Source organism: Belonocnema kinseyi, chromosome 6 (genome assembly GCF_010883055.1).
Source record: "Belonocnema kinseyi isolate 2016_QV_RU_SX_M_011 chromosome 6, B_treatae_v1, whole genome shotgun sequence".
Taxonomy (NCBI): domain Eukaryota; kingdom Metazoa; phylum Arthropoda; class Insecta; order Hymenoptera; family Cynipidae; genus Belonocnema; species Belonocnema kinseyi.
The window spans coordinates 18,355,598-18,376,226 of NC_046662.1; the positions used below are offsets into that span (position 1 = coordinate 18,355,598).

General features: G+C 26.3%; 1 protein-coding gene across 2 annotated transcripts in view; it reads left to right on the plus strand.

Annotated features, from left to right (window-relative positions):
* The window catches only part of LOC117174894 (steroidogenic acute regulatory protein-like), a 37,236-nt gene extending 17,469 nt beyond the window's left edge, over positions 1-19,767 (plus strand). For both annotated transcript variants that reach the window (XM_033364320.1, XM_033364319.1), the window contains exons 8-11: positions 10,743-10,898; positions 10,990-11,094; positions 11,198-11,373; positions 18,319-19,767. In XM_033364320.1, coding sequence (XP_033220211.1) covers positions 10,743-10,898; positions 10,990-11,094; positions 11,198-11,373; positions 18,319-18,514 — 633 coding nt within the window. In that variant the 3' untranslated portion in view covers positions 18,515-19,767. The remainder of the gene's footprint in view (positions 1-10,742; positions 10,899-10,989; positions 11,095-11,197; positions 11,374-18,318) is intronic.
* Positions 19,768-20,629: the final 862 nt, after the last annotated feature.

Here is a 20,629-nt window from a genome sequence, read left to right on the forward strand (position 1 = left end):
CGATATTTTATTTACAAAAAAAGTTCTTAGGTTCAAAAAAACATTCAGTGAACCAAAAAAGTGAGGTCGGTAATATAGGTATTTAGCTGTGTCACATGCCCTCAATCAAAACAAAATTTTAAGGAATTCTTATTTTAAGGGATTCCAGGGTATTTCACAATATCTAAAGGATCTTAATATTGAATCTCCAAAGAGTTAAAAGATTTCTACTTCAGTGGATTTTTACGATTACTAAAGATTTTTATTATTTTAAGTGATTTCAACAAATTTTTATAAAACTTTAGAGAATAAAATAATGCTATTTCAATTCATTTTTACTGATTTAAACCATCTCAAGGACATGAAGGAATAAAAAAACTTTCAAATGATCAAGAAAATCATCAACAAAAAAGTTAATTTACAACCAAATAGTCGAATTAGAAGCAAAATAGTTTAATTTGCAGATAAAAAAATTAACTTTTGAACTGAAGAGAAAGCTAATAACGAATCTTGTACCAAAAAATGAACTTTTAAGAATGTTCAACTTTCAACCAAGAAATTTAATTTTTAACCGAGAAAGATGCATTTTTAACGAAAAGTGTAATACTTGCTATTTTAGCAAATAAATATTTTAATTTTTAGTAAACAAAAAAAATTGGATTTAACCAGCAAATATGAATTTTAAACAAAATACTTTAATTCTCGACTGAAATAGAATAATTCGCAATTAAATAGTTGCATTTTTAACCAAAACAATTGATTTTCAATACATAAACATGAATTTCCCACAATTTACGTGAATTTTCTACCAAATTGTTGAACTTTTAGGCTGAAAATAGGAATTTTCTAACAAACAGTCGAATTCTCAACTCGAAAATGTGAATTTTGTACCGAAACAGATTAATTTTGAACCAGACGGTTGCATTTATAACTATAAAAGATGACATTTCTACAGAAAGTATTGCATTTTCAAACCAAAACACAAATGTCCAACAAGATAGTTGAATTGTCAATAAAAAAATGGTTAGTCGGGAGAGAAAACATTTTTTTAAATCAAATTTATGAAATTTCAAGCCAAAAAAAAAACAACAAATTTTGAACAAAAAAGTTAAATTTGTAACGAAGAAATATGATTTTTTAACAAAAGTGTTGAATTTTGTTAACAAAAGAATAAAATTTGAAATCAAATAATGAAGTTTTCAAATAAAAAAATGTGTTCTTAACTAAATATAAATATTAGACTTTTCGATCGAAAATAATTTTCAAACAAAAATAGTATAATTTTTAAATAAATAGGAATTTTTATAGAATAAATGATACAATTTTAAGTAAAGATTGAATTTCATTTTTCATGCTTGAAAAATTTTGTGACACTATTTACATGATTTTTTATCTTTAAAGTGAATCCGAGGCCTGATATTTCTGAAGCATAATAGACTTTGAGAACTTGCTTACGGTAGAAATATCGGCTTACTAGCATGTTTTAAAAACTGATAGCTGTTCTATAAATTCTCTTTGAAGCTCATGAAATGAAATATGATATTCTGCTAAATGCAGAATTTTACGATAGAGAATATTGTATTTTTCATATTAAGGTGTGTCACAAAAGAAGACTTTTCAACAAAAGAGTTGCATTTTTAACCAAGAGAGATTTTAAAATCAAGAAAGAAAAAAAATTTCATCCAAAATGTTGAGATTTCAAGCCAAGAAGACGAATTTTTGACAAAAAAGTTGATTTTAAATAATAAAAGTATGAATTTTATTACAAAATAATTTTTTACAACTATTTACACAAAGTCTTATATCTAGTTCCTTATCTGTATTTCCTGTGATAGCGCAATTTGCAATCTTTACGCTTCTAATCTAAGCGACTTCAGTTTCCTTTTTCTTTTACTTTTTTATACTTTCAATTTGCCTTTCTTCTTTTACATGCATTCTTTCATTCTCTCTCATTCGCTCCTCTAGCACCCTCCAACTCCTTCATCCATTCTTCTCCTACTCCATCCTCCCCTAGAATCGTAGCCACATTCTCTTTCCAGCTTCCTTCATCTTCCATTCCTCTCCTACATTCTTCCCATACATGCTTCCATGTTTCTTCCTGCCATTCACATATTCTACACTTTCTGTCCTCTTTGTTTTCCCAATACATCCTCTGCCGTACCTCGTTTCTCAATCGAAATCTGGCTATTCTGATCCACCTTCTCTCTCCTCATCCCTTTTCTAAATACTTTGGCACCTCTTCCTTTTTTATCATCATATACCATTTATTGTATTTTCATTTCTCAATTATTCCCCATCTTTCTATTAATTGTCTTTCCCTCACCCTTTTTTCTAATTCTTCATAGTTTACTCCAGTCCGTCTCCTATGTCTCTAGCAATTAAAGAACTCCCTCCCTTTTTCTTCTCATCTCGTTAATTCGATCGCCCTCCCTCTTCTCTCTTCTACCTCTATCAAACACTTTCTCGCCAACTCCCCTCCCTTTCCCTCCCTCAGCTTCGTCTCAAATTTCCATGCCCTCTTTCCTGCTCTAATACTTAATTTATACCTTTGCGCCTCTTATCTCACCATATATCCTGGCGTCCTTCACTCTGCCCCTAATGTCCACCTTATATACCTTTCTTGTAAATTCTCAATATCTTTCCTTCTTTCCACTCCCATATATCTGCTCCATAACCTAATACCGGTCATACCAGCGTATCAAATAACCACAGTCTCCTTTTCCAATTAAAAAATTTTTTTTTCCTATTCTTCATATCTGTTTCATTATCTCTGCTGTTTTTTTATCCTTTCTCTTATATGAGCTCTATGAGCCCCGTCCATTCTTTCGTCCTTCCCCCTCCTTTTCTAAACCTTATTTTCTTTGTATTTTCTACATTTAAATTCAGCTTGTTCCCATCTAAGTATTTCTCTAATCGTGTAATTAAGCCCGCCATGCCTTCTTCATCCTCTGCCATCAACGCTATGTCATGTAAACACTTAGGGGACACATTATGAATAAAGAAATAGGACAAAATAATTTAATTTTTAACTAAAAAAGATCTGCTTTCTAGAAAAAAATTGAATAGCTTTATTTTCAGCAAAAAAAAAACAAGAATTTTTAACAGAATAGTTCAATCTTTTACCAAATATTTGAATTTTCAAACAAATAAAAATTTTCTACAAAAAAAAACATGTTTTTAACTAAAAAAAATTTTCCATCCAAAAATAGAATAGTTTAATTTTTATTTAGAGACGTAAGTTTTTATCCAAATAAAATAAATTTTCAACGAAGCAAAAGACGAAGTTTTAAAAAAATACAGAAATTTTTACCTGAATAGTTTACTTTTGAACTGAAGAAGATAAATGTTGAACTAAATATGGAATAATTAAATTTTTAGTTGAAAAAATTCATTAAAAAAAGTGAATATCCAAAAAAATAGTTGTATTTTCAACCCAAAAGATGAATTTTCTAAGAAAAAAGGCAAATTTTCAACAAAATAGTTAAATTTGCATACAAACAGATAAACTTACAACCAAAAAGATTAAACGTCTATCAAAAAAGATACATTTTCGAAAAAAATAGAATAGTTTAATTTTCAGATGAAAAAAATTAATTTTCTATCAAAAAAAAATATTCTATGAAAGAAATGAATTTTCAACTAGATGTATTAATTTTTTAACAGAAAAGGTTTGTTTTGAATAAAATAAATTAATATTTAAGCAAATTTTGAATTTTTAAAGGAATTTTCAACCTAATAGTTAAATTTTTCCCCAAGAAATGAATTCTTAAACAAAAAGGTGAATTAGTCATCAAGAAGATTAATATTCTACCACAAAAGACAACATTTTAACAAAAGAGAAAAATTTTCAACCATATAGCTGAATTTTCAATTCAAGAAGATAAATGTCAAACTAAACATAGAAGTTAAATTTTCAGTTGAAAAATTTATTTGGAACAAAACAACAAAAACAATTAACAAGAAATAGTTCATTATTTTTAACCAAAGGGTGAATTTTCTACAAAACAAAGGACAAATTTTCAAGAAATAGTTACATTTTCATAAAAATATATGAATTTTGATCCAAGAAGATGAAATTTTCTGTCAATATGAATATGTTGAGGACTTATGTAACCTATATGTTTGTAATGCTGTTTTTATTGATATTACTATTAATATTATTATCAATAAAAACTTAAGTTTTTTCGGCAACTCGCCTATTAATTAATTATCATAATTAATTAATATTAATGTTAATATTAATGTTTTTTATTAATATTAATGTTAATTAATATTGTTAATAAATATAATAATAATAAATTAATAATTAATATATTAATAAATATAATAATGTTAATAAATAATTAATATTAATGTTAATATTAATATTTAAATATAATTGATATTAAATTATAATGATTTTTGTGTTAAAATCCCTAATTTTTTGTGTAAAACGCTAACGTTTTTCGTAATTTTAAACTAATTATGTATGAAAAATAATTTTTGGGCTAAAATACACCAATTCCCAGTAAAAAATATTCACATTAATCTTGTAAGTCTTCTTTTCAATTGAATTTTTATTGTTTAGAGTTACCGGTTTCCGATGGAAAATGTTAACACAACTTAAAATTGTTAAGAAGTTTTTTTAGAGTAAGTGTTGAAATTGGTCTAATTGAATATTATCTGAGAGTTAATCAGAGCATTATTGTATTTTTAAACTAAGAATAGTAAATTCTCAATCAAAAATGGACAACAAATTTTCGATAAAAAACAGTTGAATTATCAAATAAAAAATATGATATTTTTATATAAAAGTTAATTTTATACCAAAGAGACGAATTACCGACAAGTACAAGATCTCTCAACCCAAAAGTTGAATTTTCAACTAAACTAAATTAATTTACAATAAAGCAAGGAATTTTTACCTAAATAATTTAATTTTAAGAAATAGTTTAATTTTTACTCAAAAATAACTATTTTCGACCAAAAATGGTATGGGTAAATTTTCTATTACCAAAGTAATTTTTCAACCAAAAAAAGGAATTTTCAAGAAAAAACAGTTTCATTTTCCAACCAACTAAAATCTTAAATCGTCAACATAAAAATGCATTTTTGTTTTGTCTCTTTGCGGTAGTAGTGGATGTTGAAAATAAAAGAAGGGAAATCACTCCAATTTTAACAAGTTTATTGTACAAAACACAAAATGCCGTACACTTGATATTCACCAGTCTTGCGGTCTAACACAAAGGGGTGTTACAGGAGAGGATTTGGGCAAGGAAGGGTTTCAGTGCGGAGATCAGAAATCGAATATGAATCTCGCTCGGTCAACGCGATCGATGCTGAGGCGAACGAAGCCGAAAACGCACGAACTCAGACGTCGGGTCTGAATCGATATTCAGGAGCGTATGAACAAAAACGGCACACTATTGAAAATCCCAAACAATTTTTAAGAAAGTAGTTGAACTTCAAAACAAAGTTGTTAATTTTTCTACACAGAAAGGTGAATTTTTTAACAAACAGATTAATTTTCTACTAAAAAAGAAAAAAGAATTTTTAACGAAATTCAAGAATACTCAAACAAAAATTTGAATTTTTAACCAAAAAAAACAAATATACTAATTTTCTACTAAAAATAACGATTTTTTAAAACAAAATTCAAGAATTATGAAATAAAAAGTTGAACTTTCAACTAAAAAAGTAGAATTTTGAAACAAAAAGATTAATTTACAACTGAAAAAGACAATTTTTTAATGAAATTTGAAAGTTCTCAACAAAAACGTTAAACTTTCAACTATGAAAGATGAACTGATAAACAAAACTAGTAATTTACTAAAAAAAGAAGAATATTCAATAAACATCTATCTACACCGAAAAGTAGAATTTTCGATTAAAAAAGATGAATTTTCAAACAAAAGGATTAATTTACTACCCAAAAAGACGAATTCTCAATAAAATTCAAGAGTTGTGAACGAAAAATTAGGATTTTCTACTAAAAAAGATTAATTCACTACCAAAAAAGATAAATTTTTAAACGAAAAGATTAATTTACTACTCAAAAAGACGATATTTGAACTAAATTCAAAAGTTTTCAAACAAAATTTTCAAGTTTCAACTAAAAAAGATGAATTTCTAAACAAAAAAATTAATTTTCTACCTGAAAAAAAACGAATTTTTAACAAAATTGAAGAATTCCCATAAAAAGTTGAACTTTCAACTAAAAATGTAGAATTTTGAAACATAAAGATTAATTTACAACTGAAAAAGACGATTTTTTAATGAAATTTGAAAATTCTCAACAAAAACGTTAAACTTTCAACTATGAAAGATGAACTGATAAACAAAATTATTAATTTACTAAAAAAAAGAAGAATATTCAATAAACATCCATCTACACCAAAAAGTAGAATTTTCAATTAAAAAAGATAAATTTTCAAACAAAAGGATTAATTTACTACCCAAAAAGACGAATTCTCAATAAAATTCAAGAGTTGTGAACCAAAAATTAGGATTTTCTACTAAAAAAGATTAATTCACTATCAAAAAAGAAGAATTTTTAAACGAAAAGGTTAATTTTGTAGTAAAAACTTTCATAGTCTGTAAAAGTACTAAAACGTTACCATATGTACTTTTAGAACAAAAATTTCTCTAAATTCTAAAAGCTTAATATTCGTGTAACCTTACTTTGACTGACACCTACCCCCTTCCCGTTAATAACTGTAGGTTTTTCGAGCCCCCCCCCCCCCCTCCTCCCCCCGAGTGGTAACGTGGTTTATGGATTATCCCTAAGTACTCCTCTTACTTGGCGGCGAGGCGCGAACGGGTCTACAGATTATATAATCTATAAAAAAGAGCTTGAAAATGGACCGAGTTTTTTTTGTACAAGGAAAAGGTAATTACTAATTACTCAATATTCTAGTATTTTAAATGAAAAATTAGTACGACCAAGGGCGCACAAGGTTGTAAGTTGTCTAAAAGTTAGAAATTAGAATTAACTATAAAGAGAAAAGAAAGACTCATCAGAGTCGAGAGGAAAATCTTGTCTCGGGTTTTCTCTCGACTCAAAGTCCTTGCTCTTTCGTGCTCTGTCCCCACTTGATAATTAATAGCACTAGTCACAGATTCATGGTAAAGCACAATACGTTGAAGTGCAGTCGCTTTTAGCACTAGTGCCGATCGCAGTATGAACTTTATAAAAGATTATTTTTTCCGTCGTTTAAAAAAATTGGATAATTATACAAAGGAGAACCCACAAACTACTGATGTTACTGATACCATTGTGTGTTTAAAATATATTTTTCTTTTTAAATGCAAATTGTGGGTTGAAGTTTGTGAAGAAAATTTATAAATAAATGTGTTTTATGAACAAGTATTCATTTATATTATAATTTTTATGAGGGAAAAATTGTTTTTAAATAAGTGCATATTTTTAAGAATTATTGAACTTCTTGGAATGCTTGATTGTCACAAAGTTTCTCATTTTAGACAATGAAATTTTGTAAACAAAAATTCAAACAGTGTGAAAGAACACGTCATTATAATAAAATAAAAAAGTGCAAAAATCCTTTGAAAATGTACATATACCATATTTAAAAATATGAGAAAAATGACTATTTTCACGATTTATTTGATTTTGAATTGGACGTTTTAAAACATCCTCTTATTTCATAGTATGATAAATTAACATGAAGGGTTATCAGATATTTTATAAAAAAGATCATGTGGAAATAGTGTTTACCGTACTGAAATCTTCTTAAGTATCAAATTAATAACTTTATCGCGCATTATGAATAGTTTGAATAATTATTTTCTGGTTTGAAAGTGACTTAAAATCCTTCTCTCTAAAATATTGAACTCTACTCTTGATTTTTATCTTTTTTCATGCAATATAAGTAATATATGTGTGCTTCAAATATTTAACAAATGATCTTAATATTATTTGACAATTTTTCATTTCAAATTTGCAGTTTGGGGAAGGTGCGTTACAAGACATTTTATGTGCTTTTTTATTTATAATTTCTAAATAAAGTCTTCTAAAGTTTGGAAAATGTACTGAAATATGCTTTGATGTGAGTATTTTACTGAGCCAATTTTAGAAATAAGTTATTATTCCAAGAAAAAGTGGAAAATACGTGGGTCTTAAAGTGGTCACATTTTTGCAAATCTCAATTTAAAAAATTAAAATATCCAATTAATATTAATATAAAATTTTCAAATCTTCTTTTTAATCTAATTTTTTTGTTTCAAATCATCGATTTTCGATGAAAAATTGTAACATGACTTGAAATTGCTAAAAAGTTGCGATTATTCTTTAAAACATTATTTTTTGACATTAAAAATAACAATTTATGGCGAATAACGTAATATATTCCTAAACTGTAAAAAATTGCAAATCTTATTCAAACTGTAATGAGTTTGGTTTCAAAAGACCAATTTTTATGGAGAACGCTGGCATAATCTGAAAATGTTATAATTTGTGAATCTTCTTTAAAACCTAATTTGGTAGTAATTAAAAATACCAATTTACGATGAAAAACACTATCATAATCTAAAATGTTTAAAAGATTCTAATTTTGTTTTAATTATAATGATTTTTGTTTAAAAATCTCAATTTTTGGCTTACAACGCTAACCTAACCCAAAATTGTTGATAACAAAGAAATGATAACAAAAAAAAGTAATTTGTTGAAAATTCTTTAAGCTTTCAAACAGAAGCCGATGTGCTTATTTTCTGCGCGGGGCAGGGACATAGATTTATATATTGAATGGCACAATTTGTACATAGTACAATAATATTATACTACGTAAAAATTTTACAATAAAAAAAACAATAAATAGTAAATAATACATAATAATAAATACAAGTATGAAATTCATATTACTAAAGGTTTCACAAAGATTTCAAAGACTGCACAAAGATTTAAATGATTTTCCGAAGATTTTAAACAGATTTTACAAAGATTTCAATGATTTCTGAAATATTTAAAAGATTTCAAATATTTCTCAAAGATTTCGGATAGATGAAAAAGATTTCACAAAACCTTCAATCATTTCATAAATATTTGCTACAGATTTCAAATATTGCACAAAGATTTCAATTATTTTTCAAAGATTTCGGAGATTTCAGATAAATTTCAAACATTTCACAATGATTTGAATGAGTAACCAACAATTTCACAAGTATTTCTCAAAGAGTTAAAATATTTAACAAAGTTTTTGGATAGATTTAAACTATATCGGATAGATTTAAAAGATTTCACAAAGACTTCTATCATTTTCCAAAAATGTCACATTGATTTCTATAATTTCAAAAATTTTGCCAAATATTTCAAATATTTTGCGAAGATTTCTACAGAATTCACAAAGATTTGAATGATTTCCTAAAGATTTAAGAAAGATTTAAAAGGCATAGCAAAGATTTCAGATAGATTAAAAATATTTTACAAAGGCTTTAATGACTTCCCAAAGATTGATGAGATTTCACAAATATTTCGCAAAGATTCCAAAGATTTCATAAAGATATCACAAAGATCTCTCAAGCTTGCAGAAAGGTTTTACAAATATTTTAATCATTTCCCAAAGATTTCAATAATTCTACAAACAGTACCAAATAGTTTTAATATGCCAAAGATTTCCAAAGTCTTTACAAGAATTTTACTGATTTCTCAAAGGTTTCACAAAGACTTTCAATAATTTGACAAATATTACTAAATATTTTTTAGATTTCGCAAAAAATTCTATGATTTATTGAAGATTTTACAAATATTTCCATAATTTCACAATTATTGTCGAATATTTAACAAAAAATTAAAAGATTCATCAAAGATTTCAATGAGTTCCCAAAGAGTTGAAAGATTTTGAATATTTCACAAATACTTCAGATAGATTTCAATGATTTCCTAAAGATATTAACAATTTCACAAATATTATCAAATATTGCAAAAATATTTCTAATTTCTCGGAAAGATTTCCAAAGATTTGAGAAAGATTTCACAAAGATATTTAAGATTTCACAAAGATTTGAAATATTTCTAAAAAAATTTAAGATAGATTTCAATGATTCACCGAAGATTTTAATGATTTTACAAAGAATTCAATTATTTCACAAAGATTTTATGTATATTCTTGGAAAAATTCAGAAGATCCGATGAATTTGTGGATAAAAGTACCCGTGTTTATTGTAAAACGCTAACATAGCCTAAAATGATTGAAAAACGAGAATCTTGATTATGATTTTTGTTTGAAAACGCACATTTCCAGTAAAAAAATTAAGATAGCCAAAAAATGGAATATTAAAATGTATATTAAAAATAATTTGAAAGTTTTTAATTTAACTGCGCAAGAGTATTTAAAGTGTAAAAATATTTCTCAATTCGCGTAAGATTATTTTGATAAAAGGGATTATTTGCAGATTACATTTTTTGAATGTCAAATTTAAGGGAAAAAACAACTTTTCAAGTAATGAAAAGCCAATCAGGTTTTCAACAAGAATGATTGTTAAGCAGTTAAACATAAAAAAATAAATGGCTTTTATTAATACTTCATTAATTTTTTAAATAATGACAAATAATAAATAAAAAATTGGCAAAGTAATGAGTGTATTTTTGAAAAAGAATTCTTCTTTCGATCTCTCTAGCAGCTTAAGGGAAAAAGCACCCGACCGGCAATCGGAAGTTTTGTGGCTTGATTCCCAGCGGAGCGAAGGAGAAGATCTTTTATCAGAAAAAGTTTAATTTAAAAAAAAAAGAACATAAATCAACTTTAATTAGGAGTCCTTATTTTTTACAGAAAGAAGAGTACAAAAACAAAGCGAAAGCATTGTTAAATCGTTCTTCTGAATTACTAACGTCAGAAGAATGGGTTGTAGACAAAACAACTCCTGATGGCGATGTTATTTCTTACATGCAATTTCCAAAAACTGGCAAGAAGATTTTGAGAATAACGGTAAGATTCGATTCAATTTTCATAGGAGATGAAATGAACTTCAATGATTAATGATAAGATTTTAAATAATTATTTTATTGTTGTGTTTAAGGGAACTGTTAACGTTTCTGCCAGAATGCTCTCGGATAATTTGTTCGAGAACGTAGAAGCAACCTCAAACTGGAATACACAGTTAACAGAATGTAAAAAAATTAACGTGAGTATCTTTATAATTTTTTAAATATTCTTTTAATTTATAATTTTCTACTTCTACTGATTTTGGTTGGAACTATTTAATTTAATTTGTATTTTTATTGCAGGAAATAGACGAGAATACGGATATTGTCTATCAGGCAACCCCATCCTTTGGCAATGGAATAGTAACGGCACGAGATTTTGTAATTCTACGACATCGGGGCAATTTTGGCCCGTATTTCGTCAGTTGCGGAATGTCGATTCCATTCGCAGAATATCCTTCTCGAAAGAATTACATCCGGTAAGTAATTTGAATTGAAATAATAATTTGTGTATGAAAAAACTTTTGTCTCTTTGTTTAGATTGAAAAAATAGTAGTAGCTCATTTATTCATAAAAAAATCAATAACTTTAATAGTAAATAATATACTTAATTATAATATCTGTGAAATAATTTTAAGGTAGTTGTGCAATAAATGAGATCGATGTCATTTCTGAGGAAAGAAAAAAACATGATTTCTTATGGAAAAGATTTAAAACTTACAAAAAATAATTATTTTTACATTAATTCTTGTAATTAAATTTTCCCAATTTTTTAAAGAGTTCAATTTTAATAAATCAAGGGCTTTTTTCGGCGAAAATATTGCCTACAACTCTGTTATTTCTCATTTTTAAATCAAGTGAATAATCTTCAAATGTATTTATACACGGACTCGTCACACAATTAACTCTATTTGACATTTTTTAGCAATGACGCTATTTTTCTACTATTCCGAAAAATAATAATAAAATTGACTAATTTTTATTTTTTCGTTTATATAAATTTTAAACCAAATATTAGCATTTTGTAAACTATAATAGATCAACGGAGTAGTTCAATATTTATTTTTTAAATGTGTTAGTTGAATTTTCATTCAAGAGACTTAATCTTTAATTAAAATAGCGAATTTCCTACAAACCAGATTAATTTAATACCAAATAGTGGAGTTTTCAAGACAAAAAGATTAATTTTCTACAAAACAGATGAAGTCTATACCAAAGAATGTCATATTTCAAGAAAGGCGTTAATTTTTAAAAAATTAGTTCAATTTTCTGTTAAAAAGATTAATTTTCAACAATAAAAATCGAAAAAATGAACTATTAAGAAAGTAGGTAAACTAAAACAGATTAATTTTCAACCAAACAGTTGCATTTTTAAACAAAAAATTGATATTAAACCAAAAAGCAATTTTTACAAAATACATCAACTTTCAACCAAATAGTTAAATTTTCTACCAAATTGTTGAATTTTCAAGCCAAAAATATAAATATTGTTTCTAAAAACCAGTTGAATTTAAAAAAGAGTTAATTTTTAACCAAACATTTGCATTTTGGTAAAAAATCGCTATTCTACCAAAGAAGAAATACTATTTTTCTGCAGAGTAGTTGAATTTTTAACAACAAAAAAAGGCATTTTTCACCGAAACAGAATAATTTGTAGCAAAAAAGGTGAAATTTCTACAGAAAAAGATATGAATTTTCAAACCATAAAGATAAATGTTCAACAAGAAAATGTTTCCTAGTCAAGAAAGAAAAAAAGTTTATATCAAATTATTAAATTTTCAAAATAAAAAGACGAATTTTCCACAAAACGATTGAATTTTCAACCAAGAAGTATTATTTAACAACTTTGTTAAATTATAAAAAAAAAAAAATTAGTCAATTTTGAATCAAATGATAAAATTTTGAACAACCAAAATATGAATTCTTAACCAAAATACTTAAAAAATGTTATGGAACTATTTTGAATTATTTTTTCCAATTTGTGACATTATTGACACTATTTTTTATGCAAGTTAAAAGATTTTTAAATTAGAAATAATAATTTTTATTTGAAATTACATCATCAGTAATATTATTTTGATTCATAAAAGCATAGAAGAGTTATTTTTTCCGAGATCTGATTTTTGGAACAAAAACTAAATTATTATTATCCTTGACTATTATTAATATTGATTTCTATGTAAAAAAGAATTGGTAAGTATTGGTGTATAATAGATAAGTAAATCGTGTGTAATTGGCATACGGAATTCCGCAGTTGTAAACTTGAAATTGATTATGCTAAAACTGAAAACGTCGAACACTTCAACGTCCAGTTTCATTATCCAGTTTGTACATTTTGGTATGTCATTGAAAACAGTGCAGTATTTCAATGATTCACGCTCGAGAGTAATTATTCAGTTCACTTGCTGAGCCTTTGTGCCTTTGTGCTCTTTGATACATAAAGCATTGCTCGAGAAATAGAATCTCATGAGTAAATTCCATGTTTGATTTGGAATGAGAATACCGTAATTGGGCAGATAGTTCAAGAAGTCGATAAGGACAGTTTTATTTATTTGAAATCGAAATAAAATCTGCTTTTTTATGAATAATTTGATCAGGGTAGCCGTTTTAAATAAAGAGAAAAATTCGCGGTCGTTTCCCGGTGTTTTCCCGGTTGGCAAACATTTTTCACTTTCAACGAAATAAAAAAATGTGAACTCTAATGCTGAAAGTGTTTTCATTTGAAGTAATTAAAACTGAGCTGCAAATCATTTTAGGCAATTTTAAGCTAGAAGTATTAAAAATTGAACGATTACATTTTCTTATTGACTGCACAGTTCTTTAATTAGAAGTTAAATTATTTTAATTTTAAAAAGTTTTAAAGTCTTTAAAAAGCTTCAAAAATTCATTTCAGAATCTTAAAAAATGTACATGTTTTGCATTTAAAAAATGTTTAATTATGTGTAATTTTTTTTCATAACTTTTAAATTTCTTTTAAAATCACTCGAATTTGTCCTAAAATGTTGTAAAAAAATCCTTAGAATCTTCCAGATTCATTTTTGACAATTTTGGAAATGTGTTTTAATCTTTTAAAATAGAAACAGTAAAATTGTAACATTTAAAGTTAATATTTTTTGTTTAGTTTTGAAAATTTAATGATTAATTACTGATTTTAAATTAACTGTGCAATATTTATAAATATTAAACAATTTTTCTTTTTCTTAATCGAAAAATTCAAATTAAAAATGTTTAAATTGTAGATTGAAACAATATTGGAACTTTCATAAAAGCCTTTATTTATGAATATATTATTTTACAGTTATTTTTGAAATGAAAATAGTTTATAAAGTTTCAATCGGGCGTTTACATTTATTTAACTACTAAGGCTTTCAAATTGGAACAGTTTAATTTTTAACGATAAAATCTCGTAAGTCTTAAATTTGGAACTGATTCTGAATCGTCTTGTACAATCAATTATTCACTTTTTAATCCTTAAAGTACTGTCCAATTGAAAAAATCATTATAATGTATATTCATATTTGATCAAATAAAAATATTTTTTATTCAAAATTTTTTATTGCAAACACTTCTAATTTGTAATTTTTTTAATTCCTTAAAATTGCATTAAAAAATTAAAATTCGACAATAAATTACAACCAAAATTACAGAAAACTACAACTTTTGTCTATTATTCGAACGAATTTTTTGGTACTAACACTTTAAAAATGTTCCATTTTAGATTCAAAAGGATTAAATCTTTTCAAAACTTCTGCATATATCTTAAACTTCATCGATTTTTTTCCAAATTAAAAATTGCTTAATTGTTATTTGTTAATTACATTTTTTTAATCCCTTTAAATATTCTGTTAAAATTAATTGTTCAACATAAAAAGTCATTTAAAATTTGTCACACTAGTGCCAATTCGCATAAACAAAATGATAGAAATATTGACTTTTTCAAAATTGTACCTTAAAAATTCTTTTTTTTAAAGCTTTCTTATTATTATTTATACAATATATTATGTAAAATTTAAAGCGTTCTTGTCGCATCAAACCCCAAAATTAAAAAAATGTAAAATTCTATTTTTTAACACCTTGCAGATTTTTACATCAAAGTAAAACAATATTAATAAGTCTAATGGTCCGAAAAGCAGGTAGTTTGTATATCTGATTATGATTTGTGTGTTTTTTTTTCATACTCTGATTTCGGTGCATAGAATTTTCGTAAGAAAGCAGATTTCATTTGAATCTTAAATGAATTTTTATATAGATACCTCAATTTGTCGAAAGAAATATTTTTATTTAATTATTGCATAAGGGATGTTTTTAAATTAGTAATTCTTAGCAATGTATTTTTGGATTATGTCTGTTCCTATTTGAAAAACATAATAATCTGCATAGAGTGATTTAAAATCAACAATAAGCAGTTTTATTCATAACTTTGCTATTTATTTTTCGAAAAAAAAACTAAAAAATCAGGATTGCGACAGGTCTGGAAATTTAAAACTGATCAAAGAAATCAGGAAATGCCAGCTTGAATCTGAAAGAGTCAGGGAATTTTCGATACACTCAAGTTGAAGTTAAAAAAATTCTGTATGACTGTTATCCGAATTTCATATGCTCTTTTCCTCAATTCCCTCTTTTACCTCTTAAAAAAGGGAATAAATTTCCTTTTTTCATTTCGTTTTTTCGCTTAAATGTAAACTGAATAAGTAAAACCCAATAAAATAATCCAACTATTGTTGGATGAAAGTTTCTCCTTATAACTGAAAAGTCTATTATGATTTTGGTTCAGAATTCAAGTATTTTAGTTGAAAATTATATTATTTCGTCATATTTTTGGGTCAAAAATTCAACTAATTGATTGAAACTACTTTGTTAAAAATTAATTTGATTGATTTGAGATTGAACTATTTTGTTTAAAAGTATCTTTTTTTGGTTGCTAATTAATTTTCTTAACTGAAAATTTCACTATTTCATTTTTGGATGAAAATCTATAGTTTTTTGTTGAAAATTCAACTATTAAATTTTGCATTGAGAATTCATCTTTTTTAGCTAAAAATCCAATTATGTACTTGGATGAAAATTAAATTTTAAATATTAGTTAAGGAATACTTAGCTCAATCGAATGATTATAGAAAAATATCAACATTTAAAAACTGAGAAAATGCCGGCAGTGTTTCTGAAAATGTTGAAAATGGATTTTCTTGAAAAGGCCACCTTTAACTTTTTTCATTTATTTTTGGCGGATTCTCGATAATATAGACTACGTATAAGTTGTTTAGAAATTAATTTATCCTCTAAATAAGCCTCTTTTTTAATATATGGCACCACATCATTTTATATACTTATTTACTCAATCATGATTATCTCGATCGGGATACATAATAGGCTTTCGTAAATTGATTAAAAAATTTTTATTAGTGTTTCGTTTTTTTTTAAAAGTATATAAATGTATGTGGTCCCATATGTTAAAAAAGTTAAAGGGGCTCTTTTAAAGGAAATTGATTTCTAAATAACTTGTTTCCTCGATATTTACTAATTTTGATTGTAGAATAACATGTTTTCATGTCAAAATATTCTGACAGCCGCCTCATGCAGACCTCATTGCATGATTTGAAATGGAAGCAGTCTAATAAAGATTTTCATTGAGTATTTATATTTTTTGGCTGAAAATTCAATTAGTTGAAACATTTTCTTTAAAATTCGTTTTAAAAATTTTTTTTGTTAAACTGAAAATTTAAATTTTCGATTTTTGGTTAAAAATTCATAGTTTTTAATGGAAAATCAACTATATAGTTGGTTAATTTATTTTGTTGAAAATTCGTCTTGTTTCATAGGAAACTTAGCTTTTTTTTATTAAAAATGTAACTGATGGGCTTAAAGTTTACCTACTTTGTTCAAAATGACTTTTATTATTTGAAAATTCATCTCTTTGGTTAAAAATTCGTTTTTGTTGTAGATTGAAAATCAATTTTTCCAACTGCAAATTTAACTTCCATTTTTGGTTGAAAGTTTATCGTTTTTAGTCGAAAGATAAAAAATTTGATTTCTTTTTATCTTTTTTGAGTAAAAAATCTTTTTTGGTTGAAAAAACATCTAATTTGTTGAAAACTCGTCTTTTTTGAGATTAATTCAACTGTTTTTTATTCAAAATTCAAACCCTTTTTGCTTCAAATTTGCACCATGATATTTTTTGTTTAGAATCAATATTTTTGGTTGGAAATGCAATTAATTAGCTAAAAGTTGACCTACTTTGTTAAATATTAATTTTGTTTGTTGAAAATGTTTTTTATTTTAAATTGAACTATTTGTTTAAAAATTCAACTGCTTCCTTCAGCATATAATTTTTTTTTAATTCAACTTTTTTGTTAAATGTCAATTTTTTTCTCGAAAATTAGCCTGTTTTGTTGAATATTCATGTTGTGGGTAAGAAGATGTCTCCTTTTTCATAAAATAGTCAACTGTCTTATAAAAATTCATCTTTTTGGCTTGCAAATGCAACTAATTAGATGAAAGTTGAACTACTTTGTTAAAAATTAATTTTATTACTTAAAGAATCATCTCTTTGGTCAGAAATTGAACTATTTTGTTGAAAATTCGTCATTTTTGAACGAATTATGCTCTTTTTTATTTAAACTGCAAATATTTTTTTGTTGAAATATCAACTATTAATTTTTTTTTTAAATACATTTTTTTTTTGTTTAAAATTTATCATTTTCGTTGAAACTGGATCTTTTTTACTAAAAAATTTAACTATTTAATTTTAAATACAACTTTTTAGGTTGAAAATTAAACTATTTGGTTACAATGTCAAATGTTTTGTTAGAAAAATGATTGTGTGAAAAATTAAACTATTTTGTGAAAGAGTCATATTTTTATGGAAAATTTAAATATTTTTTTGTTGGACATTCATCTTTTGGGAAGACAATTCGTCCTTTCGGATTGAAAATTCTAATGTATTCTACCAAATTCGTCTTTTTGGTTGGAAAATGTAACTCTGTTCCTCCTGTTTTAGAGCATTTTAGATTGAAGTAGAAATAATTTTTTTTTTCATTAACATTATTTATCTCCTAGGTGTAAGGTTATTTTGTATTTACGCCTAAAATGAAAAATTGGTCAGGGAAATTCAGGGAATTTTGAAATTAGGATTTTGTAGTAACCCTGAAGATCTTCAAAAGTCCTTAGATTTGGATTCTTCAAAAATTGTCTTTTAAATTAAAAACCTTGGATATTTTTGACGCTTGAAATTAAAATCTTGGATATTTAGGGACTCAATTGTTGCTTCTGGTTTTTCGCGAAAAAATATATTTCTTCATATGTTAATTTAGTGTTTTCCACTTTTAGACATTACTGTTGTCATTTCTTAAAGATTGTAAATTCAAAAATTTACGTGAAAAAATCTGAATGATAGTTTTCCAATCCCTTTTTTTTTGAATAACCAGAGGAGACACTCTTCTGGGATGCTTCGCAGCTGTGGATCTTCCGGAAGTTGAAGGCGATGGCTGTCGTTTCACGTGGATCCTAAACACCGATTTGAAGTTATGGATGCCACAAAAAATTATAGATAACGTTTCAGTGACGGCTCTTGCTGAATTTATGGAACTTTTGAGAAATCACGCTCGAAACTTGCGATCATGACCAATCTCTAAAGGCCAAGTGAGCCTTCCGTGCAAAAGCGATATTCAAGACTCATGTGAAAGTGACTTTAGGAATAGCTCAAGAACTCTTGAACTGATTCTTGTGTGAAAATGGACACTGTAGATCGATTTTTATTTGAGCGAAACACCAAACTCGAAGCTCGAAAAATAATAACGGTCACAATCTATGTTCAATAGTCTACTAAATGTCGATATTTCGTCGATAGGGTTCCTGTATAAATGTTTTCTATTTGTCTGTACTATTCAGTAATTAAATACGGCACTATCGATATTTAGCAGATTCTTAGAGTAAAATTATAGTACCTATAATTTTCACCGTTTAGGTAAAGAATTCCAATTTTTTATCAAACATGTAATGTATCTTCGATTTAGTGTGAAAGCTGAAGTGTTTTGACACAAAGCAAGTAATGAAAATAATTAGGTTGCTGTGAAACTATGAAAGTTTTTCGGAAATGTAATTATGGATGGGGAAATTCTGGTGAAAAATACTGAGCGCGAGCTCTAAACTGTACAATGTATATTATCAATTTATTATAAAATCATGTTTATTATAGCTTTCTTTGTATAGAAACTATTTATCTTCCATTCTGGAAAGAAGAGCATTCACAAATTTTCTCGTAGTCTTTGAAAATAAAAGGAACAAGCAGAGCCAACTTCTTCCTTGTAGAGGAAGACTTTTTGTGTAAATTAAAATATAAGTTTAAACAAATCTGCGTTTATGTTTGCATTTTCATACTGGAAAATTATGACTTTTTATGAATATTGTGATGTTTTTGTTATTACGCAAACAGATATTCGTGAATGAGAGGTTGTGTGTTTAATTATGTGATAACAGAAGTTTTAAGAGTTCTTTTTTTACATGAGAAATAATCCTTGATTGGAAACCAAACAAACCTAAATTGTTTTCTATAATGAAAATTTTTTTAATATTACCAAGTCTCAAAAGATTTTCCGTGAACATTATTTTTCATTGATAGTTCTGGATTGCCTTATTCGGACTTAATATAGTCAAATTCTTTACTCATATTATGGATAATTTTAAAAGCTCGTTAATAATCGACCAGCGAACGTGAAAAAGGGATTTTGAGTCAAGCCCAGTAGGACTTATTTTTAGACATTCCATGCTGCGTCTGGACAGAGTGAAAGTTCATAAGATCTCGATTACGCAGCTTCTGCCTAAAATAAAATCGCGTTCATTTTCATGTTCCACTACAGGCACTGTGTTAATAAACACAAGTAAAATTAGTACCATTCAATTACAAATCTGATCCTACAGAGGCCAATCGGCCGATAAGAACAATTTTATTTCTCGAAATTTTATCTGCAAAAGAACAATTGTATATTTTTAAAATGAAAGCTTTAACTAAAAAATTAATTTAGAATACTTTTTGACATTATTCGATCAAAATAATTTTAATTGTGTTTGCGAAGATTGAGGCTCACATGTATTTCTGATGCGAATTATTTTATTTTAAATACTAATGATAAGACTGAAGACTTACTTTTTTTCATGCAGGATAGAAAAATCGAGGTAAATTATAATTCAGAGTAGCAAAGCTAGGCAATTGAAAATATTAAATAATTAATTATTTGTCTGGAATTGTGTAAAGCTATTTTGTGTATAATTTTGTGTATCCTATTTTCAGTTGAAGTTCTTAGAATTAATTACATCTCAAGGATTTTTGAAAAGTGTTATAAATCCTGTTGCTCGTAAAATATCGACACAACAGCGAAACTAGTCGCTTAAGAGATAGAAGATATTGTCATAGATGTTTTATTATGTGTAAATAATTTAATATAATAAATATTAATATTAAGGATATAGTTTGTAGTTATCGTTTTAGAAATTTAAGACTGTAAGTGAATGTAATATAGTTCCAGTATGCAGCTTGCATTTATAAAAAAAAATATAATAGTCAAAGTCGAAATTTTATTATACCCTATCATTTAAATTTCAGTGGATGGATTAAAACAGGTGTTGCTATTTTTTTGCGCCATAAGAGCACAGACACTAATAAAATCCTGGGTCTTATAAGCCTATCTTGAAACGAAAATATAGATTTTATAAAAACAAAAAATATTGCCAAAAACGTCA